General features: G+C 34.2%; 1 protein-coding gene across 1 annotated transcript; it reads left to right on the top strand.

The window, feature by feature from the left end:
* The first annotated feature begins 2,706 nt into the window (after positions 1-2,706).
* LOC126974641 (probable cytochrome P450 12b2, mitochondrial) lies at positions 2,707-23,972 on the top strand. The gene is made up of 10 exons (XM_050822175.1): positions 2,707-2,825; positions 5,923-6,038; positions 6,457-6,590; positions 8,420-8,541; positions 12,437-12,553; positions 12,746-13,024; positions 13,407-13,554; positions 19,745-19,957; positions 20,913-21,084; positions 23,789-23,972. Exons 1-10 carry the CDS (start codon positions 2,779-2,781, stop codon positions 23,938-23,940), a joined length of 1,500 nt encoding a protein of 499 aa, XP_050678132.1. The 5' UTR covers positions 2,707-2,778; the 3' UTR covers positions 23,941-23,972.
* The last annotated feature ends 2,256 nt before the right edge of the window (positions 23,973-26,228 follow it).

Here is a 26,228-nt window from a genome sequence, read left to right as displayed (position 1 = left end):
ATAGACACAGTGTCACCCACACAACGTGCGTATTTGAGACCTTCTTCTGAGTTTTGTTTGTTTGCATTTATACATCTAGAAATGAAAAATCATCTAAGATAAGCCACTTCTACCGCTCGATGAGGAGGTTTTCATTTCAGCTGGAAGACGTCTACTACTGGACAAAGCCATGACTATCAGTCCTATGCTGCCCTCATCCAACCTATTCCGGTGATTTTGCCCACATCGTCGGCCCATCTTGTGGGAGGCCTATCAACACTACGTCTTCCGGTACGTGGTTCCACGGCCATATGACCGTCGAGCTATGTGCCTTGCCATCTGTCACTTCAGTTCCGCAACCATCGAGGTGCTTCCTGAAAATTATTTCAGATTATTGCCAGAAAAGGGGATGTAGTATCGGATTTTGTGGGATAGGATACTAATAATTATTATGATGTTATAATTAAGGAATCACAGGGCGGTTGAAATGTAAGTGGTGTTTATTTAAGAAAAATTGAAGACTTAAAGGACAGAGGTCTGTCGTACATCGAAGGTAGTTAGGGACTGACTGCTCGAGTCCCATACAATTAGCTCTTGCTTACTACCTGGGTTTCTCACTTCCACATCTGTCTTAAATAAACATCTGTTATTTTAGGAATTTTTCTTAATCCCTTTATTTACAACCTTTTCGAAAAAATACTTACTCCTAAGTACAAAGGTAAAATAAAATAGAAAAAACTTAACCTAAAAATGGTCGTAGTTCCTGAAAAACGTTCCAAGCCACAAACATCATATTTGAAGGAATTCGTGTTTAAAGTTTAATAAACATTAGTGTATTCCATACATGGGGGTTGGGCTACTAAGACAAATTGTCATTTAAAGAGACAGTAGGGCTGCCATTTTTTGTCAGTCCGTTAATATGAATCACGTGACCAGTTATGAGTTCTTAACTCAATTCCGACTTGATTGAGATTTGGAACGTTTTTCTGGAATAACGTACTAATGACCATACCAAAGGATTGTATAAAAAATTGCGTATTTTTATACAATCTAATTAATTAACCTAATTCTAGTTACGATTATTGTTATTTTTGGAAACGGTGTCCTTCCGTCGCAACCGGCTCTCGCCGCTCGCCTCCTCACGACTCAAGCACATCTCACCTATAACTATGTATGTAGTAACAAAACTATCTCAAATCAAATCAAATCAAATCAAAATATTTTATTGCAAGTCACATTTTACAGTAGGATGGTTGGTACACTAATGGGTAGACAATATGTGACACCCTGCAAGGGCACAGCAACGTTATACATAAAATAAATAAGTCTTATACATTCTTATACTATATTGTAACTAATTCTCACACTTGTTATTAAAAAATTCGGGTAAATCGTAGAAGCGTTTTGAAACTAAAACAAATTTAAGATGTTTTTTAAATAGAGAAGGCTTCTCTTTATTTTTAATTTCGTTTGGGATGTGATTATAAATTTTTATTACCATGTGGTGAGGGCTCGATGACACTAATGACATACTTGTTTGGGGAATTTTTAATTTGTTTAAATTTCTATTATTTCGCTTGTTATTTGGTAGTGATGAGTATAAATCCGAATGTTTTTTAACAAATTTACATGCTTCTAGGATGTAAATTGAAGTAAGAGTTAAAATTTTGTGTTTAATAAAATATGGTCTACATGAATCCATCTGCTGAATATTTTCTAAAATTCTGATACATTTTTTCTGTTGAATAAATATATCTTTTATTTCACTACAGTTTCCCCATATTAATATTCCATATGATAATCTAGAATGTGCATATGCATAATAAGCAGCAAGGGCAGATTTGAAATCTGCTACGCGTTTTAGTTGGTAAAGAGCATAAGTAAAAGATGACATTTTGCTTTTTAATTTCTGTAGATATGGCTTCCATGTCAAGTGTGAGTCTAAATCAATTCCTAAAATATCTTGGATGACACCGATTCCAAAAATTACAATAATCGTAACTAGAATAAGATTAATTAATTAGATTGTATAAAAATATGCAATTATTTTAATACTTCTTAGTGCACATTATATCTATTGTTCTGGAATAGTGTTTTTGAATGCAGTTGTTTTTTGATAATATTTATTTATTTTAAGATTTTTAGTGAATTTGAAGTACACTTACTAAAAATTTGTCTAAATATGTGTAAATATACTAAATTTTTCAATGCAGCAATGAACGTAAGTTCTTTGCAATTTGATTACAGACAGTGTTCCGTTACTTTGTCATGGATTTCGTAATCAGAACCTAACCAAACTCTCACCAAACTATCTTTGAAGTATATCCTTTCCAATAAAAAACAGAATCATCGAAATCGGTTGGCGCGATATTGAGTTATTCGTAAATTTATCATCCACTTTGCTGTACGTATGTATAGTAAAATTTAAGACTTTTATGGTTTTCTCATGGATTCCATTGTCCGTTCTGGACGGGAAGCACCAGCTTTCAAATAAAAAAAAATATCAAAATCGGTTCACCCAGTCGAAAGTTTTGAGGTTACAAACATAAAGAAAAAAAATACCGTCGAATTGAGAACCTACTCCTTTTTTGAAGTCGGTTAAAAATGCAATTTAGGCAGATACAGTTCATAAAGTTACACGTGATATTGATGAATATAACTTCTAAGAGAACATTGAACTGTACTTATGTTTGGTTAGCTGCTCATTATTGTTTCATTCAAAAACAATAACTATAGGTTACAAGCCCATTCGCAAGCAGTTCTGACAATTAGTAATTCTCCGTCCATCATCGAAACAGTATGAAGTTACTGCAGAACACTTTATTTAAAAGGAATCCTTTTATGAGGTAAAAATTGAATTTAATTCATTTATTTTTCAAAGCAATTTATTTGATTTTATTGCTCTATTTAAATAAACATTTGACGATTATTCCATCACTGAAATTTGAAACTTGTTATATGGCCTAAATGTCCATTTTTATTGAAAGATTCATGTATTCTTATTTTTGTTTATTATTTCATTTCTTTGTTATTTAAAGATTGTAAGTAATACTGTAAAATGAAAGTGTGTGTTTTTTATTGCTTATAAAATGTTAACTATTCTGTTTCTATTATTTTCTATGTTTGGTTGTTTTTGAAATGTCAATTGAAATTGTTGCTTCTTTGTTTTAAAATCAATCAATTTGTAGTCAAAGGGTTCAGATCGGAGCTCGAAAAAGCTTAAGCCAAGATAGGGTATTTCTTATCTAGTGATCATTATTAAAAAGCGTATTGCTAAGAGGTTTCGGAACACAATCTTAAACTGTCTTGATACACTTTGGCTGAAGTCTTCAATCCTTTTCGCTAATATATGGAATCTAGTATCCCAACATTACTTGCTAGTATAAACGCCAAAACGAACGAGAATTATGCCTCATTTTTATCATTATTTTACACTGCGAAATATTGTTAAAAATTCTTCCATTAATAGAATTTGTAAGAATTACAATGAAGTTTTTTCGAATGTTGAGATAAATAATCACAATAAAAATATTTACAAAAAAGAAATTATTAAAATATTAATGAATAAAGTTGATACGAAAAATAATACTAAAGCAATATAAAACAAACACATAAACACAATAACCATGATAACATAACATAATAATACATATAAATAACATTCGCATTCATACGCATAATATGGTTCTTATAATGTTTTTTAACTACACATATTATTATGTTAAACTAAGTTAAATATTCATTAGTTAATTTTTTGTTTATGTAGAGAGACCTGTAATTGGCTGTTATACTTAGGCTGGCTATAAATACTGTCACAATTAAAAATAAATAAAATATTACATTTGAATTTGGAATCTGTCATTTTTATATGATTTTCATTGAGTATTTTATTTTGGCGCCAATACATTGTACAATATTTTACGATATTAAAATGGAGTGGGGTGACAAAGGGAACCGAATCTTTGTGATTGCATTGCACAAAGTAGACCGTACGGAACCTCTGTTTGTGATAGAAAAAAATCTGGCCGTCCACGTAGTAATCGTACGAATTCGAAGAAATCCTATCCGAAAGCAAAAGATTTTATATCGGGAAATAAAGATAGCATCTAGAACCATTTCGCGTATTTTAAAAGATGACTTAAGACTTGCAGCCTATAAGAGACGTACTGATCATTTGTTAACTGATTTTTAAAAAAGAATAGAGTAGTGAAAGTAATTTAGAGAGTACGGCTTGAGCGCCATGATAATTTGTAGTCCTTAAAACAATCAGTAAGGTTGGCAGTGAAGAATTTTCCCATGGAAAGAGTGCGTACTTCTATTGATAGCTGGCCTCAACGTATAAAGGACTATATTGCAGCCAATGGAGACCACTTCGAATAAGCTTTTTATATTTTTTAAAATGTTAGTAAAATGGATAGATCTGTACTTTTTGAACTTTTTGGGACGGCAAGCATTTTGATCGAACTACTTTAATTGTAGGGATTATATTATTATATTCTTGATAAAGTTATGTATGTATATAGGCACTGTAAATTTGCTAGAAACTGTGATAACGATAATGTTAACACCACGAACAAACATTAAATTATAATGCCTACTACTCGGCCAAGTCGAGTTAGTAAGTCTTTTGTGAGGCGATGTATACGCTTTTGCTACATGATCCCAGAAAATATCAAAACAAATGTATGACGAAATTTAAAGTTGTTAATAAACGTTTGTAAGGTAAATGTTACTATAACATAAATGACTTTCACCGCCCTTAGGCTATTAAATAATAAGTTTAATTATACGATATAAGATGTAACCTATTTTTATGAAAAAAATAAAAAAAGCTTGCTGAGTTTCTTCTTGCTCCCGTTCTTGTCTAAGGCATACTTTTTCGAATGGATGGTGGTTTTTGACTTTCATTAAGTGATATCGTATCCTATTTTGAATAAAAATATGTGAATTGAATTTGAATTGATTTAAAGGATATCCTGTATATTGAGGATAAGCACCAAGCTTTAGGTCTTCATGGATAGTACGCGAAAAAATCCTAGAGGTAACCTTCATTACTCGTGATAAATTCATTTTATTTTATCACAACTTCGGCGAATTCTGCTTTACTAGTATTATTACACCCAATTTCTTTCTTAAATCACACGGCCACCCCGATATTTTATAAGCTCAGAGAGAGGCTGTGTTAATTTATAGATAGTAGGTTATTCGAACTGATACCTGGCTTTGGCAGCGTCTTGCTTTGTTAACCTCCAATAAGAATATGTCACATGGCGGGAAATAATCAAAGTTTCTAACACTATAACTGCTTTACAAATATAAAGTATAAAAAATGTGATCTGTTTCACATATTATGTCTGATGATTGACATCGAGAAAAACTTTCGATGTGTTGTTTAAAAATAATAATAATAATAAAGCAATATATTATCTTTATTATCTTTAGCTATAAAGTATAAAATATAAAATGTCTCTTAGTTCAGCGTGCCGATTGGCAAAGGCCTCCTCCTACGATTTCCAATCTTTTCTGTTTTAGGCAACTCTTCTCCAGTTAGGTCCTGCTGTCAATTTTATTTCATCTTCCCACCTTGTATGCTGTCTTCCTCGTTTTCTTTTGCCATCTCTTGGGTACCAATCTGTAAGTCTTTTGCTCCACTTCCCCACTTTAACTCGCATCATGTGCCCTGCCCATCTCAACTTTTGTTGGTCGATTCGTTTGAGTATGTTGGTAATTTACATTATTTTCTTTAGGTCAGTGTTTCTTATATTATCCTATAGTTTATAACCGGCCATACTCCTCTCCATTGTGTTACGGCAAGTTTCTCTCTCAATGCTGGACCCTAAGTCCAAGTTTTGCAGCCATTTGTCAGGCAGGATGTGTTGTTTAATATCAATTAAATTATACTGTCATTATTAAATAAATGCCTTTAATTTTACTTTCTTTGAGGTCTATCGTGGCTAGCAAAGCATATTATGGATCCAGCGATGTGAGATCATGGAAGGATATCCCTGGTCCAACCTCGGTGCCGGTCCTTGGGCAACTATACCACTTTTTACCAGGAGGTGTGTATTTTTTATGCTTTAATGAAATAATAAATCATTAATTTAAGTCAAAAAGTGACACTTGAATGGCATTATATTTTTGCCCTGTAGTATTAAAAGAATAGGGAAGTCCCAGGCCAAAGGGTGTCGTAAGAGGCGACTAAGGGCTAAATGCCCAGTAGGAGGCTCCTTTGCACAGAAAGTAAACTAAGTATATATATACGTTGCGTTGTCGCACGGATTAGACGCAAATATAGTGGGTTGCGGAAGTAATAAGCGGGAAGGCGGACACACGGACCTTCGGCGCTTGCGCTTAAATAATGAAAGAGTCACGAAGTGCGGTATATTTTACTTCATATATTAGGGACTTTGCTCATAATTAATTTAAAGCCCAATAGAGTGAAAGTAATCACATTTATAACAAAATTGATAATCACAGGATCACTATACGAATTGATGGGATACCCTCTGCAGAAGGAATTGTACAACAGATATGGGAACATAGTTAGAGTAGACAGTATGCTTGGAAGACCCTCAATGGTTCACCTCTACGACGCCGAAGCTGCAGCGCAGGTATCACTCTACTGCTACTACTACTAATCTACTTTTTTCAATTCAAATAATATTTTTACTCAATTTACGACCAATTTCTATACTCAATCGCAATCCTAAATTGACGAATTTATATATTATTTAATCCGTATCTTGCTATTGGTATTTCATTAACCGATTTACGAAATATAATTTTTGATACCGTTTATGGGATGACAGGATTTCTTTTACGTTGATATTTGTAAAAGTTTCAAAGAAAAAAGAGATTTTGTTTTCTTTTCTTTATTATAATATGGATTTCAAAATAATGATTCACTTATTGAAATAAAGGTTCAGATTTGATTGATGGAAGACAAGATCTGGATTCTAAGTAATCGTACATTAGAGTCCGTATATTGAAGCCGCCGTCAAGTAAAATGTGTATACCGTAAGAAAATATTTTATTAAATATAATATCACTAGAGTTAAAACTAATTAAGTTTAATTTGGTTCCATTATTCTATAATCAAACTCCTATTGAACACCTATATAATTTTTCTTACGCTTGATACAAAATACCTGAAGTAGGCATTCTCCGGATGGCATATTAGAAGCAAGAAGCGTTTCATACAACTTAATTTGAAAAAGTGTTAGTCACAGCTATACGATCACAAAAAGAGTGCGCTGTTTGTTCAATAAACGTTCTTTCACATGACCTTCGCAATTTAACAGCGCTATATAACCCTTCGGGATTCGATCCCCTAGGCTTCAACTCCGTTGATTACCGAGCGATTTTGGCGCGCGAAAGTGTATATATGCGTATTCTTTTACTTGTAGCAAACGAATGCTTTAAGTTATGATAATTTCAATTAATGTATCTGAAAACTATCGAAACAAGCTAAAGGAGAATGCATAAATTATGTATATTGTGTTTCATTTTATTTTACACACACGACACAGTCACACGACCTTGAAGTGCGAGATCGCTTCTGTGTGCTATATTTGGACAAAATAACTTGGACACTATTTCAATTCAAATTTATATCAACAAAATCTCAAAATTATCAAATTATTAATATAATTATTCTAATGTCTTGGAAATACTGTCTACTTGTATTTAAAAAAATAGTAAGTTAGGAATATTCGGTAAAACTTCGAAAAAACAAAAAATTGCGCACTTTACTATTACGCCGGCGGCCGATAAAGATTAAAGTCCCCGATTTGGGCTAATTGGAATTCTTGTAAGTCCCACTACCCATATTCGTGAGTTTTTTTTTACTCTTTTACACAAATTATCTTGACATTTGACATCTTTTAAACATTCTTATTATTTATTTTCGGCATAGACTTTATATCAATATAAATAAAAAAATAATATTTCCTACGACATTTTCAAGTTGCTGCCATTTTATGCTTAAGAACTATGACTTAATGTAATATTATGCAACTACGAAATTTATTGCCCTCAGGTGGTCATTAAATGGGTACCTTCAAAAAAAGCGCGTACACCTTCCTTAAAGGCCGGCAACGCTCCTGTGATTCCTATGGTGTTGTAAGAGATTGTGGGCGGCGGTGATCACTTAACAACAGGTGACCCGTACGCTCGTTTGTCCTCCTATTCCATAAAAAAAAAGTCATTACTAACAACTTGAAATGCTCTAGAGGGCAATAAATTTCGTAGTTGCATTATATTACATTAAGTCATAGTTCTTAAGTATAAAATGGCAGCAACTTGAAAATGTCGTAGGAAATATATTTTTTTTATTTATATTGATATAAAGTCTATGCCGCAAATAAATGATAAGAATGTTTAAAAGAAGTATAATTTAAAGAAAGGCTTTTTTTCACATTGGTCTTTTTTCTTATTTTAGATTTTGAGAGGTGAGAACTCGATTCCGATTCGTCATCCGGTACGTTCAGTTGAATATTATAGGCGTGTGTACCGGAAAGAGAAAAATATGAAAATACATAAGTTTTCTGGTTTGTTTAATGAGTAAGTGTATTTGTAATGCTTTCATTCATAGCCCTTTTGCATAAAAATAAGATCTTACTAGAAATTCCTTTTATAATTTTGATTTTTACTACACACATAATTTTTGATAACTAAATTAAATCTGTAATACAAACTGTAAGTTTGCGTTTGTGCCCAGCCTTACTCAAACAATTTTACTGATACCTCTTTTTATGATAATAAGGTACGACACGAGAAGGATGTTCAGCTGATGTTAATTGATACGCCCTGCATTACAGTGCCACTCTGGATTCTTCAAAAACACAAAAATTCTGAGGATCACTACAATTGCGCTCGTCACCTTGAGACATTAGATGTTAAGTCTCATTTGCCCAGTAATTTCACTAGCTACAGCGCCCTTCAGACCCAAACACTATAATGCTTACATATTACTGCTTTAAGGCGCCTTTGTGGTACCCATAATCTTGCCTGCATCCTGTTCAAAGGAACCTCCCACTAGTAAACCTATGCAAAATATATACATGATTTTTATAAAAAAAAAAAAACAACTTGCAAATATTTTAGCATTTAATCTTCTAATTTACACTTATAATGAGAGATTATCACAAAGTAACGATGTTTGTCTTCTAATTCCTGATAGTAACCAAAATGACAAAGGGTCTTGTTGGTCACCCAAGTAAAACTGTGATAAAGTAGTATATTTACAATTTAAACTAAGTGTTGAGACAATGGATGGGTGCACAATATGAATGTTGTACATCAGAACATGCAAGGTTTGTCCTGCAAAGAATTAGAATTGAGTTTATATATTGAAAAATTTGATGTTCATGTATTGCTTTTAACTGAACTTTGGTTTAAACCTGTCTTTTTAACAATAATAAATACCATATTCAAAGTGCGTTTGTAATAATAATAATATTGACACACTAACACAAATTATCTTGCCCCAAACTAGGCATAGCCTGTACTATGGGCACAAGACAACGATATATTTAATACAATATACTTCTTAAACATACATAAATACATATAAACATCTATGACTCGGAAACATACATCCATATCCATCATATAAATAATTGCACCTACCGGGATTCGAACCCGGGACCTCTAGCTTAGTAGTCAGGGTCACTAACCATTTGGCTATATGGGTCGTCGTAAGAAAGAATGGTCATTAATTATTGTGTTAGTTGAATTTAAATCTAAAACCAGATAAGATATTGTTGGTCTTTCTATAGAACGCACTGCTGAGTTGTCTTGTGTACAGCTTCAACGTAAATATTCTTTGAAGCCAAACTACCGACACATTTTCAAATCTTTTTAATCAATTTAATCTAAAATATATAATTTATGAACCAACTAGGATCACGTAACATTCATCTACGTGCCTTGAATACATGTTTTCAAATCTTAAACCAAAAAGCAACGTTATTATTAGTAGCTTAACGTCTAACCTTACCACACTTAAGATAACAGGCAAACCAATGGTCAAATATATAGGTTCAAAGAAAATGTTGTTACCAAATTTAACCCTTCCTTACAACATACTCAAAATCCGAATGATATTCCGTATTTAACGTTATCAAAACATATTTAAAACTAAATCTTTAAATCCGAAAAGTTAATGTAACTTTAATGAATGGGCTACACCGGGAATTCATAAAAATCGTGAAAAGTTGTATAAATTGAATGGCATGAAAAAATACAGCACAGAAATACTTCTACAACATCACTATGCTATCAATAGCGTCGCTCTTGAAGTCTTATCATCTTACCTTACGTAAACCTTCTTCAAAACATATTTAAAACTAAATCTTTTAATGCGAAAAGTTATTGTAACTTTCATGAATGGGCTACACCGGGAATTCATAAAAATCGTGAAAAGTTGTATAAATTTAATGGCATGAAAAAATACAGCACAGAAATACTTCTACAACATCACTATGCTATCAATAGCGTCGCTCTTGAAGTCTTATCATCTTACCTTACGTAAACCTTCTTCAAAACATATTTAAAACTAAATCTTTTAATGCGAAAAGTTATTGTAACTTTCATGAATGGGCTACACCGGGAATTCATAAAAATCGTGAAAAGTTGTATAAATTTAATGGCATGAAAAAATACAGCACAGAAATACTTCTACAACATCACTATGCTATCAATAGCGTCGCTCTTGAAGTCTTATCATCTTACCTTACGTAAACCTTCTTCAAAACATATTTAAAGCTAAATCTTTTAATGCGAAAAGTTATTGTAACTTTCATGAATGGGCTACACCGGGAATTCATAAAAATCGTGAAAAGTTGTATAAATTTAATGGCATGAAAAAATACAGCACAGAAATACTTCTACAACATCACTATGCTATCAATAGCGTCGCTCTTGAAGTCTTATCATCTTACCTTACGTAAACCTTCTTCAAAACATATTTAAAACTAAATCTTTTAATGCGAAAAGTTATTGTAACTTTCATGAATGGGCTACACCGGGAATTCATAAAAATCGTGAAAAGTTGTATAAATTTAATGGCATGAAAAAATACAGCACAGAAATACTTCTACAACATCACTATGCTATCAATAGCGTCGCTCTTGAAGTCTTATCATCTTACCTTACGTAAACCTTCTTCAAAACATATTTAAAACTAAATCTTTTAATGCGAAAAGTTATTGTAACTTTCATGAATGGGCTACACCGGGAATTCATAAAAATCGTGAAAAGTTGTATAAATTTAATGGCATGAAAAAATACAGCACAGAAATACTTCTACAACATCACTATGCTATCAATAGCGTCGCTCTTGAAATCTTATCCTCTTACCTTACGTACCTTACGTATTTAGATGGATTGAAATCAATGGATTGTATTAATAATATAGTAATCAGGCATACCACAAGGATGCATACTTGGTCCTTTCTCTTCTTGATGTATATTAATGACTTACTATATTATTAAAAAGAATGTGTATAATTTTGTACTGTTTGCTGATGACACACTCCCTCACAGTACACTCACTCGAATAAAAAACTGGTTCTCGGTTAATAACTTACTACATAATTCCAAAAACACAAATGAGTGAAATTCACAACACTTAATGTAATCAATCTAGGGCCTAATCTTGTAATAAATAATGAGGTATTAGAAACTGTCGATTCCATAGTATTTTTAGGCTTTGGATAGGAAACTACAATGGGGAAGTCATATTTCTTATCTAGCTGGAAAGTTAAACTTTACTGCTAAAAATTGTGTATCTTATCTATTTTTATAGCATCATGTCGAATTGAATTCTGCCATGTTTTAATTCTCGGCTGCAACGTTTACGATGGGCCACCGAAGATCCAGATTCCCCGTAAACTGAAGAGATCGCCAGTATTTTACACCGGCTCGGTACCCCAATTTCATACAATGCGCTGATACCCAGACATGGTGACGTTTATCGTTCAATAACTACTAATGATAATGCACTGCTAATAACATGAAATTTGGTACTTATGGTAAAAAGAAAATGTCAATCAGTAACAAACAGCGAAATTTATCAGTGACACTTAAAGGGGCTTAGGCTCAAAACATTTCAGCCGCCCCTCGTAAAACAGTAGGCCTGTAGCAGAGTAGATACCTACGTATAAATCTGTAGTTAGCTAAATCTGATATGTCACCACATTTGGGGAAAGGATGGACAAGGGCAGAATAGTGCCGAAATGAATGCATTGACACTGCAGTCAACTCTGTAGCAAACGTTTTGAGCATGTTTAAAAGAAATTCCATAGAATATATTAGTAAGTTAAAGAAGTGAGTAAGAAGTACGTCAATAAAAGTGACTCTTACTAAATTGCTTGCCAGTATTCTTATATTATTCATGAAGGTGTATGTCGAGATCTACTAAGGCAATTACAATATTTGTAATGTATTATTACAGCCAAGGTGAAGTATGGAAAGAGTTCCGGTCAGCTACAGACCCAATTCTAATGCATCCAAAATCTGTACAGTCTTTCCAACCTATTGTGGATGATGTTGCACAGGATATGATTAAGAGGTATTCCTGATTTTAATACTAAATATAACTAGTACTGCTAGGTCTGACTCATTAAAAGTTAATACAGTTTTCATTATAAGCTACTTTCAAAAAGATAAGGAGTTACTGATTTTGTTAGAAATATAAATTTTGATGAATTACAATAACATAAGTTCCTACTAATTATATTCCATTAATATTTTACTGTTTCAGATTAAGACATTTTCGTGATGACAATAACATGATCCGAAAAAAAATCACTAATGAAATTAACCTATGGTCCATGGAGTCGATAGCAGCAATAGCTCTAGGAGACCGTATCAACTGTTTGGACCCAAACTTGCCCGAAGATTCACCAGTCAATAAACTTATAGAGAACATTGCAGGATTCTTTGAAGTCAGCTACTTATTGGATTTTCAGTTGAATTTGTGGCCTTATAATCAGAAAAAAGTTTTGAAAAGAGCGATGCAAATCTACGAGAATATTGACGAGTTAGTTTTGTTTCATTTATTTTAATTAGATTTATTTAATGTTGAATATTTATACCATTGATTTGAATTACTTAAATTACCATTTGAAAGTAAGAATTTAGGTACTATATATTCGAAAAGATATACCTTAGGCCTGAGAAGATTGGGCGCAAGTAATTTTGCGTGCTAAAAAACATTCGTTTCGTGAAATAGCATTTATTCAAAAAAAATTGTTGAATTTGACTTGAAAAAAATTGCTAAGGGCTGTAATTAACATTGGAATAGTTCGATAATTATTTGGATGAATAGTACATCCAAATTTAAATATTATTGAAATGTTTATGTTTGAAAGACCTAGAAACATGCCAAGCTAAATTTTAAAAATGTCCTATATTTATTTCAGATTATGTCAGTATTTTATAAATAAGGCGATGTTAAAATTACAACGTAATGAATTGCGGTACAGTAGTGCTTTAGAGAAATTAATCGAATATGATGAAACGACAGCACTAATAATGGTAGCAGACATGTTATTTGGTGGCGCGGATACAGTAAGAACCTTAATAATAGCTTATATACCTGTTCAACAAAATCATTTAATGATAATAATATATTTTTTATTGCCATACGAAATATTAGAACAACGCGATGAAACAAAAGGCAAAAGGAAATGGCTCAGCTTCACCTGACATGGAATCATAGATTTATGTTTTCATGCAGCGCTGTTTTTCAGCCATCCCCTCCTCCCTAAGGTGTTGAGTGGGAGTGGATGTATATTTTAATTTAACATTTTTTTTTTCACCTTCAATAAATCCGTTGCACTTGAAGATTTGCAAAAATCGGGTATGTGCCATCTAGTGTTTTAAATTTTTAAGTATCGATTACTTTGAAACGTGAAATCGAAGTGGCCATTGAATAGATTCTGAAAAATTGGGTTGATTGGATACTGCCGAGCCAGAAGTGGTAGTCATATAAATGATATTGTGTCCACAAAGTTCAACCTTTCCAATAAAACAATAAAAATTTAAAAAATAAGATTTTTTTATATCCGATTCAAATTTAAAACACTAGATGGCCCACCCTATATATAAAAAACCGCTGACAATTCAGTATTTCTATAACTTTCACTTTATTATTCCAACCTAAAATCAGCAGTATAATAAAAAAGGTACAAACAGTATAAGAATAAATTGAGACATAGTACTATGAGTAGCTTTGATGCTATTTATAAACGATGAATGAATGAATGAATGAAAACTTTATTTATAACAAACACAAACCACACAGAATAATAAAAGTAAAAAAGAACTTACAGAGGTAAAAAAAATTAAGAACTAATAACATAAAATAATACAAGTGACAAAAAAAACAAGTGTTATGTATAATATTATAGGAATTATCTTAATTTAAAAGTACTGTGTAGCAGTTATTGTTATTAAAAGGAGCTGACTCAGCGTCATGCTACGTTGGTATAATATCAACACAGCGCTAATTTTCAGCAGCCCCTTGGTGACCCATTGAGTAACTACTATTGTTAAATATATTTTGTTTTATTAAAGGTTCCATTAATTTATTTATTTTTAAAAGGTGCAATTTGGTACAACTGTTCAGAAATTTGGTACATAAATATTAAAATAATTGCAGTTTTAGAAATATTGGCAACAATACAAACTAAAAGTGCGATCCCATTATTAATAGATATGTCTAATAATGTCAGACTTATGAACACAATTTGTGAGCATATACGTTATTAATTAAACAGACATAAGAATAAGGTTTTTAACCTTTTTCCGGATAGTTCCAACAGTCTTCAAACTGCGAAACGGTGGTGGTATATCATTCCAGCATTTGGTGGTACTGTACCTAAAACTTCCTCTAAAAGAGCCGTAATGATGGAGTGGGACTAATAGGACATTGAAAGCGGACCTTGTTTCAAAATTTAACTGGCTGCGCTGACTATTTTGACGTTTTTGTCATAATAATACCAAATAGAAGCGTAGCTAAATGAAGTCGTCTAGGAGCATCCATATTTAAAATATTTTCTACTTGGAGGTATGGAGAAATGAGTTGTCGGGCCGGTATATCCCAGCAAGAACGAGCACATGCATTTTGTACTCTTTGTATTGAATTTCTAGTTCTAGCAAACTCGGACCAGACACTGTATCGATATAGTTAAATTTGGATAGAACAAGAGCCTCACAAAGACGTATGCGTAGTTCTATGGTTATAAATGGTCTAATTTGGTACAAAACTAAAACAGAGCCCTGGGGAACTCCCCTCGTTATATTAGCACGTTCTGAAAAATTTGTGTTACCCTGCTCATCTATCACTGAGAGTCTGTGTTCTATTAGTGAGATAACTTTCAAACCACTTAATACTATTTTCACTAAAACCATAGTAGGCTAGCTTGGAAAGTAGGAGATTTATATTTAAAGTTTCAGAAGCACGTGAGAAATCAAGAAGTATTAAGATTGTTACTTTTATTTCTCTTGCGCTGCTAAAATATTACCTACTACGTCAATGAGAGCCGTAGTTGTGCTTCGCTGTTTCCTGAAACCGTATTGGTGATCCGGTAGTATATTTTGAGTTTCTAAGTAACTCTTCAATTGCTTATGCACAATTTTTTCTATAATTTTTGAAGGACACGGAAGTATACTAATTGGTTTTAGGTCGGAAAAATTGCGTGGTATGTAATTTTTTGGCAGAGGACGAATCAGGGCATGCCCTCAAAGTTCAGGAAAAGTATTAGTTTAGAAAGAAATGTTAATAATATGTGTTAGTATAGTTAAAGTCTGTGATAGAGTGAGGAGCAGCATGTCAAGAGAAATGTCATCAATACCAATAGCTTTCGACTTGAGCTCTTTTATAGCCATGAGAGTAGCATTATCGTCAACATTCATAAAGTCAAAAGTTGAGTTACCGAAACGGTGAAACTCAAAATACGTAAGAGTGGATAATGTTACTAGATTATTGCCAGGGATATTCAAGAAGTGAGAATTGATTTTAGTTGGATCATTTAAGTGGGGTGGTAATGGGTGGTGTTCTTTTGATTTTATTCGAATATTATGTTTTATGTGTTTCCACATTTTTTGAGGATTATTAATATTAGAATTAATGTACGTATTGTAATACACTTCCTTTTCCTTATGCAAAACCTGAGGAACATACCGTTTTAATTCTTTATAGAATTGCATGTGTGACAAGTTTTGTTTTTTTTTGCTAACTTTTGGGCATCATCACGATGTTTCATTATTAATTTAATGTTATTAGTAATCCATGGTTATTGGGATTCCTTAACATATATATTTTTTTTGGCGCGTAAAAATCGAATAAATTTGTATATGTCAGCAAAGATACAATTTCATTAACATTAGTTATTAATAATAAATTGTTCCAGATAATAATGTTAAGCGAATCAATGAAATTTATGGAATCAATGTCTTTTATAGGTCTGCACACAATATGTTTAGGTTGTATTTTATTTTTCGGTATATTTAATGTACACGTTATAAATGCATGACTACTAAGAGACTCTATGTAGTCTACTACTATACTCCCTAAACTAAGCGTTTTATTTGTACAAACTAAATCTAGAAGGGATTCTGAATGTGACGTAAAATGTGTTGGTTGCGTTACGTGTTGCTCTAAACCAAACGCTGTTATAAAGTGTTCAAACTTTTTATAACTAATACTAGTTTTGTTTAAGCCATCGATTTTAAAATCGCCTAATATAACTAAATGCTCACACTATACAAATGAGCCAACAGCACCTGTGAGTGTATTTAGACATAAATCGACATCTAACCATGGTGGCCGATATGCTGTACCTACGACGCATGTTTTTCCTCGCAATTTAAGTTTGACCCACATTTGTTCTACTATACATGTTTGAGGCGGCAACAAATCCTGTACTGCTATGTTTTTTTTTTTTATAAAAAAACCAACTCCTCCTCCGCGCGAGCGAACGGCAGGCGGGCGCGGAACATGAAGCAGTCTGTAGCCGGCTGGTGATGGCGCGCCTCCTCCCCAGCGCGCAGCCACGTCACGTTTATGGCCAGTAAATCCACATCGTGTCGCTCCATTACTACGAGAAACTCGTCATGTTTCGTCCCTAACGAGCCAGGGTTAAGAAGTCCAAATTTTATTTTATCACTAAATGACATTTTTTGAAAGGTTAGTTTGCAAGTAGGATTGGAAAATGAAGTTATATTTAAATATGGTGATGTTATAGAACAAAGAAAATAATAATAATAATAATATATAAAATAATGCAATAATAACACGTACTTTTTTTGCAACACTACCTGTTCTATGGTTATTTAAAACACAATAATAATATAAAATATGATTTGCTGTAAATATTAGTGATCCATTAAATCCACCACACAGTACTTTTAAAAATAACACCAAACGTAATCCAAGTAGATGTAGGCCTATGCTGTCGGCTACGGAATATATGCAAATAATTGTTGACACACAGAAGTTATAAAAGAAATTAAAATAAAGCCGACAATATATACGAAATAATAAACAAATATTAAAACAATAACTAAAAACATCGATAAAATCAAAAAGTAATACAATGTCTCTATTTATCTTTTGCAATAAGTAGTAATTAGCAAAACTATCAAAAATTTTAAAACACAATATATAGAAATATCTTAAAAAATGTCTTATTTCTTCATTAAAATAAAAACATATAACATAGCTAAACAAACTTACAAGGATATTGAAATATTGAGTAAAGCTATATTTTTTACCTTAATAATATAGAACGTATAAATTTTAGACAGTAGTAGTAATTAGTATTTAAGAACAAAACTGAACAGTAATTCAGGATAGCATTTAAAATATACAGGTCCAACGAAATTAGAGAGCAAAATCCTTTGTTAGGTCCTCCTCAGAGCGAATGGTATAAGTTTTTGATGTGCTGATCCTTCTGGCATGGCCCGCCATGGACCGCCCCGCGTCCACACAAAGCGCCAATTTTTCTCACGATCCAATTTCTCTCTCACTAAATGAAACAATCTACGATTTGAGTAGGTCAAATGTTCATTTATATAAAACCGTCGTGGTTGGTCGCCTATTGTCGTTCCCGAGGTGTCAACCCCGCGACGAACTCGGGCTGCGTGTAGCAGTTCGTTTCTTAGGTTGCGGCCGCGGCCGCACGGCCTGCCCGTCCGTTCCCGCGTCCGCTCGCACCTTCGCTCCTTTGTCCGCTACCGCTGGTGGATTCCCCCGCCGATGTACACTTACAATTTCTCGTTCGTCTAAGTTGAGACCTATTTTTTGTGATAGAGTTATAACCACGTGTAGAAGATTTTCCCCTCCTATCTCCGTTACACCGTTATCTCGATATCATTTTGCAATTTCTCCTGCTCTGACTCGTTTATTTGTTTTTGAAGTGAGAGTATAGTTTCACTGAGATCCTTATTTCTCTTATGAGTCGTGTCCTCGAGTTCTGAAACTCTGTACTCTATTGCGTCCAACCTCGCAACCTCTAAAGTCAGAGACGAGTGTAGATATTCTATTCATTTCGCATCTGAAACTAGACATTTCCGTTCGGAGAAGACGTATTTCTTCAACGAGAAAATACCTCACTTTCAACACATTCTGGTTTTTTCGATGTATTGTTTTTTTTGTGCATGATGTGCAGGTCCATTTTTTTTTTTTTTTAGCGTCTGGACTTGTATGACTACACTGTTTGTGACATAAAGCAGAGCACTCGCAGCACTTAGCGTCATCTGCCGACGCGTAGAATTTGCCACATACAGGACACTTATTCGTCATATTGATGTCGGACAAATAATATTAGTAGTAACAAAATTGATTCAGAATGCTTCACGAGATGGCAGTATAATAAATTTGATTTTTGTGAATATGATCGGAAGTTATCAAAAATGATTTAACGGTAAAAAAAAGTTCAATATTACCGATAAGATGACAAAAATATAACTCACAGATAGATCAAATTAAATAAACAAAATTGTATTATCCTCAAACAATTAAAATAAGTCTGTTGACGAGTTGTGGAGGGTACACGTAAATGCCACACGTAACAAAAAACAGCTGTTCATAAATTTGTTCACTGTTTTTACTATTTTTAAAACAATACAGTTAACAATTAAAACAAAAACACTCCACTGTATACCTCGAATACTTGTTAAACTATTGCACTTGTTTTACTCTAAAAAAGGACTAGTTTTATTATTTTTCAAATGATTTGTTTTAAGGAACCATGTTACTGTCACTCTAACGGAAACTGCCCCTGTCACTCTAACTACCCCTAATGATGATGCCGATGAAATAATATTATAGTGTTTTTTTTATTTAACATATTTACTTCAAAATTTTATCAAAATAATTACCATTATTATATTAACATTGCTGCCATCTAATAGGAAGGTCATTTGTGTCGGAACTCTCATTCAAAAATCACTCGAAATTTCGAATTATCCATCTTTCTAGGCAAGCTGAATAAAAAAACAACTGAAAGTCGCACTGCACACACATTTTTTAAAAGAAGAACTTCTTAGGTACCATGTGAAAAAAGTTTCACTCAAAAATCTCAAACCATGAAGGTTGTATGTCAATTCGATGTACCTATTACAATAAAACGGTAATTTCATACTTTAACCCCTATTATATAATATTATATGTTTATTGTAATATATTTCACCAGGATTATATCGTCAACACGTTCTTTACAACCATATAACACATTTATTACTTTTTTCACAGAGCTCAAATGCATTACTATTCATTCTGTATCTACTAGCTAAAAATCCTGACAAGCAACAAAAGCTGCGTGTTGAAGTAATTTCGAATTCAGGCTCAAAGGTATACATGAGGGCATGTATTAAAGAAGCTATGAGAATATTGCCTGCAGCCCCAGAAAACTCGCGAGTGACAACAAGAGAGTACGATGTACTTGGATATAGGATACCTAAAGACGTAAGCAATTTTATCTATAATCATATCTGTTCCAGAGGTGGCTAACAGAGCCATAATATCTCAGCTCATTAAGAACTTACATAACAAACATTTATTAGAATAGGCGTTACTTTGCGGAAATCCATAATTATTAAAATGTTTTGAGTTTTGTTTAGTGTTAATTCCGCCAATATTTGTCTTTTAACCAATTCGACGACTCGTGCCAGATTTTGGCGAGACAACACGTCCTGAGGATGCCTCGTCTAGAGGCGAAACACGTGTTGAATTGTTTAAAGACGGCGGTATTAACACTAAAGAAACCTCAAATCATTTTAATAACAAACATTTGGACAATAATGACATCCTCGTTGGAACGACGATGTCATTATTGCCCAAGATATTGTTATATTATTAAGCCCTGATTTCTCCTATATGTAAACGCGATAAGACAATTTTGATGTTTACAATATGTGTAAACAAGTTTACTGCTCCTAGTCGCATATGTCTAACAACCTCTAAACGCAATCTATAGCTAAAACCCGTTTAGATATTGTACATATAATTTTGGGTGTTTAACATATTTGAACACTTTGAACAGCTGTCGCTGTCTTTATGGTAAATAAGATATTAAATTACAGTTTTTGTTCATATTTACCGATGACATTTTCGACAGTTATTTTATAGTTTATGACGTCATGTAAACTCAGTCTTCACGAACGCGTTTAAAATACATTTTTAGCGTTTGAATCAGTTTAAGTTATATATATATAATAAAAGACAACTAAAGAGGCCAGGTTTAATACTATAGTGTGCTTGACAATACTTCTGCCACTCCCGATACGGCAGACACTTTGTTTTAGTGTGCATGCGCTGCTGGATATAGCTATTCTAATCCAAATTTAAAATCAATGTTATTAAATAGGCTTTTTATTGATTTATTATTTCTACTATAAACAATAAACATGTTATACTGCAGATGACGATAATGCTTGGACATCAACTAATGTGTACTATGGAGAATTACTATCCAAAGGCAAATCAATACATACCAGAGCGTTGGATTGTTAATAAAGATAATCCCTTATACCAAGATCGTGCGAATTCCTTCGCATACAGTCCCTTCGGTTTTGGAGTGAGAATGTGCATAGGTTGGTATTATTATTTATAGAATACAATTTATATAATGTACTGAATATAACCTACCTAAATTCTATTGCAAATAACATTTATTACTTTTACAGTGTGTTTGTTTAATACATAAATATAAAACAATTTAAAATATAAAGAGATTATTCGAAGCGGTCCCCATTGGCTGCAAATACAGTCCTTTAAACGTTGAGGCCAGTTATCAATACAAGCACGCACTCATGGGAAAATTCTTCACTGCCTTCATTCTGTACTTTCTAAAACTGAGCCTAAATCATAATCCAGCGAAATAAGATCGGGACTAGACGACGCACGGCCAGTCTTCAACTCTGATGAAGTCCGAAACGTGCGTTTCCAACTAAGACTGCGTAGACCAAGCTTTATCACCCGGCGCCGAGATTTGCTGGAAAGAGCATTGTTTATTATTGAACTTGACACTTGTGCCGACGTTTTGATATATTTTTCACAAAAGTATGGCTCAGTCACTCTTTCATAGCTAACACCCCACCAAACCATCACTGAAGTCGGATAGTGCTTACGTTGCACTCTGTCGACTAATTGGGAAGCTTCCTTTGATCTTAGAGCATAAATACGGTCATTTTGTTTGTTAAAATGTTGCTCAATCGTAAAAAAATCTCATCGGTAAAAGATATTTTTCTGTGATCTCGCTTTGCGTACCACTTCAGTAGTAAGTAAGAAATTACCAGTACGTCTCTTATAGGCTACAAGTCCTAAGTCATCTTTTAAAATACGCGACATGGTTCTAGATGCTATCTTCATCTCCCGAGGTAAAATCTTTTGCATTTGGTCAGGATTTCTTCGAATTCTTTCCCTTACTGCTTTACTTACTGCGAAAAGGTCACCTTTTTCGTACGAACACTACGTGGATGGCCAGATCTTTTTCTGTCACAAAGTAGGTAATAGGCCCGATAAACAAACATTTTACTAATGCAAAGCGAATAGAGAGTTTTAAGAATTGTATTTGGCTCCATACCTACTTTATGTAATGCAATCACGGTTTCGCGACTCAGGGTTTCTTTTACACTCCACTCCATTTTAATATCGCAAAATATTGTACAATGTGGTGGCGCCAAAATGGGAAAGTTCAATGATCAATCATATAAAAATGATAGTTTCCAAATTCAAATTTAATATTTTGTTTATTTTTTATTGTAACAGTATTTATGGGCAGACTAAGTATGTTGATAATAATAATAGGCTTTGAAGTGGAAACTTCTTTAGGCATGTTGAGTACTTCAACTTTGTTGTATTGCATAAGACTGAGCAGTTACACCCGTTAGGGAAAAGCTGACCGGATTCAACTAACCGTGTGTGATCAGTCAAAGAAATAATTATCAGACGAATGTGTATAATATAAATATAAAATTACATATTATAATGTAAGTTATGACCAGTGGGTGGCTTCTTTGCACAGGATGCCAGCTAGATTATGTGTACCACCACTACGCCTATTTCTGCCGTGAAGCAGTAATGTGTAAACATGATTGTGTTTCGGTCTGAAGGGCGCCGTAGATAGTGAAATTACTGGGCAAATGAGACTTAATATCTTATATCTCATGGTGACGAGTGCAATTGTAGTGCCGCTCAGAATTTTTGGATTTTTCAAGAATACTCACCGGCACTACATTGTAATGGGCAAGGCGTATCAATTACCAACAACTGAACGTGAGCAGGACGTACAGTTGATGGTAATTGATACGCCAACGGACAGTCTCGTCCATTATTTTCATAAAAATAAAATACTTTAAGAATACATAACAAACAATACTGAGCTTACCAGCTCCATTCTATTAAGTGTAACTAACAACACATTTAAGACAGTGCGGTGAATTATTTCGTTAATTCGTTGAATTTATTGAGACCCATCAATTCAGAAAAGTCTCATTAGAATAATATTTATTAGTATGGTTGGTTCATAATCAAATCAAATACTAATGAGTACATACTGTTTACAACGTAGGAATATTCTACAAATATTATAAATTATTGTAAAATGTTCTTAATTACCTTAGATGTATGCGTGCTCCTTCATTTTTAAGGTTATTATCTTAAACCAATATAAATTGATTTACGCGAACACTAATACCCATAACACAAGTTAGATCAGCTTATCATGGGTATCAGAGTTTCAATTCAACACTGCATTACATTTAAGACTAGCTGACCTGGTAAACGTTGTTTTTCCCGCTCCTCGCAGCATTAGGGGAATCCACTCTAATTTAAACGCCGTCCACCACCAACTCGGTCTTGTGTTTCCTTACGAAGACGTAGATATCTCGATCTAACGATACGTCATAATATTTAACGTACACGGGTGCAAATTTGAGCATAATGCCGGGGTATGTGTGTAAGTTAGGGAGGATATCTGCCGTCGCCATCTCGGCAATTTTTAGGGTCCCGGAGGACCTGTCTACTCTCTTGCTCCGTGTAGATTTTGAGGGCCGTGTCCGCATCTATGCGTGAGTCTACAGGTAATATATCCATAGTGGTAACATAAACGGATCATCTAAATAGGCTGTGTTCAAGCGGCAATTGACGACGTAATAAAATAATCTATCTCGTTACACAAATGCCTTTTATTCATATATTTGATTTTTCATGTAGCTATTGTTTCGACCTGCGCGCAATTAATTGGTTAGACCTTAAATTGTGTTTTGAATGCGAATAATATAATTATTTTTTCAGGGCGTCGCATAGTAGAGGCTGAAATAGAAGCATTATTGACACGTTTGATGGAAAACTTCCATATAGGATGGGATGGGCCATCTCCTAATATAAAACACACTTTCGTCAACGCAATGGTCGAACCATTGTATTTTACCTTTAAAGACGTTTAGATATTGCTTTTGATAATATATTATTGATTATATTTTATGCAGTTTCTTATCAGAAACCTTATTCTATTAATTTTTTTACTTTTTTCGTCATAATGTTTTTATCATCATCATCATCATTTGAGCCGGAAGACGTCCACTGCTGGGCAAAAGCCTCCGCGAAAGATAGCCACGACGATCGGTTCTGTGCTGCCCTCATCTAACCTATTCCAGCGTAATTGACCAGTTCGTCGATCCATCTTGTGGCGGGCCTACAATCACTACGTACGTCTTCGTAGTTGCCATTCGAGTATTTTACTGCCTCAACGGCCATCTGTCCATCGAGCTATATGCCCTACCCACTGCCACTTCAATTTCGCAACCATCTGGGCTATGTCAGTGACTATGGTTCTACTGCAGATCTCCGCAGTTTCAATTTCTGATTCGATTTCGCAGGGAAAGTCTGAGCATAGCCCTCTCCATTGCCCTCTCAGCGAAAATTGGCTTCCTCATAAGGCCCGTAGTTAGTATTTATATAATCAAAATACATTACTGGACATACAATCATGTAGATCACAACATTGAAAAACAAACGTCAGGATCATTATCTTGTCTAGTGACTTTGTGGTCTTAGTAAACTTGACTTTGTTAACCTTTACAGAGTTGTAGTTAAATGATCTTGAATGGTGGCACAATATTGTGTGGTGACCATAAGTAAGCTTCTAGCTAATAGCTTGATTTAAGTTGTGATGGATGAAATAAAAAAATATTCATTTCTATTCTCAGTTTATGGTTGGCTTAATATTTATATAAAACTAATAAGTGTCATAATAAGTCTGTAATAAGAGATATTTATGACTTTTACTTAAAAATACCAAATACACATCAAGATTAAATAACGCGGATTTTTAAACCAGACATGTGAAAAAATAGTTTAGTTCATCATCTATGGGGCCTCATAATCATGCCACCGAATGAAGAGGGTCGTTCAATAGCTGCAGAAATTTGTAACTTTCGCATGTTCCGGCTATGGGGCCTCAAGAGGAAAGTATTTTTTTTACGGAATAGGAGGACAAACGAGCGTACGGGTCACCTGGTGTTAAGTGATCACCGCTGCCCACATTCTTTTGCATCACCATAAGAATCACAAGAGCGTTGCCAGCCTTTAAGGAAGGTGTACGCGCTTTTTTTGAAGGTACCCATGTCGTATCGTCCTAGAAACACCGCACAAGGAAGCTCATACCACAGCTTTGTAGTACGTGGAAGAAAGCTCATACCACAGCTTTGTAGTACGTGGAAGAAAGCTCCTTGAAAACCGCACTGTGGAGGACAGCCACACATCCAGATGGTGGCGATCATATCCTAACTTGTGGCGTGTCGTGCGGCACGAATCAGGTTAAACAGCTCTTCGGAACTCTCCCCGTGATAAATGCGGTAGAAGACACACAATGAAGCGCCGTCTCTATGCAACGCCAATGCCAGCCGTTCACAGAGCACTGTTAACAAACAAATGCCTATTATACCTACAGTGCGTGTCTTAGCTTATCAATAAGATAGCGCCACATGGCACTGTTCGGTGAGTTGGGCTCCTCGCATCATTTCAGTGAGTTGTATGCCGGTCGATATTTTAAAGCAGGTAACGAAATTTATAAAGTTCTCGATTTTTTTCATTTGTACAAGAATTATAAGCTGTGATGACTTTGTTATTTGTTTTTGTAGTAGCATATTTTATACCTTTCGAGACCGTTTTCAGGGTGACTACAGATGAAATGAGTATAGAGATAGTATTTGTCATTATGAAGTTTAGCTCCATTTATTCCCTCGGTGGTGTTTGCTGTAGACAGATGGTTTTGAAGGAGGAAAAAGGAGAGGACACTGTCAGTAATTGACAGTGTCCTCTCCTTTTTTGGTACTACACATATCAACCCCTGAAAACGATATCTGGAAAGGTCTTGAAACGTCGGGTTAACAGGGGCAGGGCTTGTTTCCCTTCGAATGATCCTAGTGCCTGCGCCGTTGCAGTAGCCGATGTGATATGGTATGGATATTTTTATACCAAGCTCTGTAGTACCGATCGGTGGCAGATCACAGCCCTGGTTCGACGCGTCAGTTAAAGCAGCATCTGACTGCAAAAAACAGGCGTATTGAACTTGGGTTGCGGCGCTGGGCTCAAAGGATCCGAACTGCAAAGTTCTGAAGAGGAAATATACCGTGCCTCCAGATTTTTTAAGTGGCAACTCTCCCGTGCGAAATCGAAGCACGTCGTCAAAATTAGAGAGCAGCTTTCCAGTTACCCGACCGGAACACGCAAG

The sequence above is a fragment of the Leptidea sinapis genome, chromosome 33 (assembly GCF_905404315.1).
Source record: "Leptidea sinapis chromosome 33, ilLepSina1.1, whole genome shotgun sequence".
In the NCBI taxonomy this organism is placed as follows: Eukaryota; Metazoa; Arthropoda; class Insecta; order Lepidoptera; family Pieridae; genus Leptidea; species Leptidea sinapis.
Note: the sequence above shows the minus strand (reverse complement) of the source record. Positions and strands in the feature narration are given on the sequence as shown.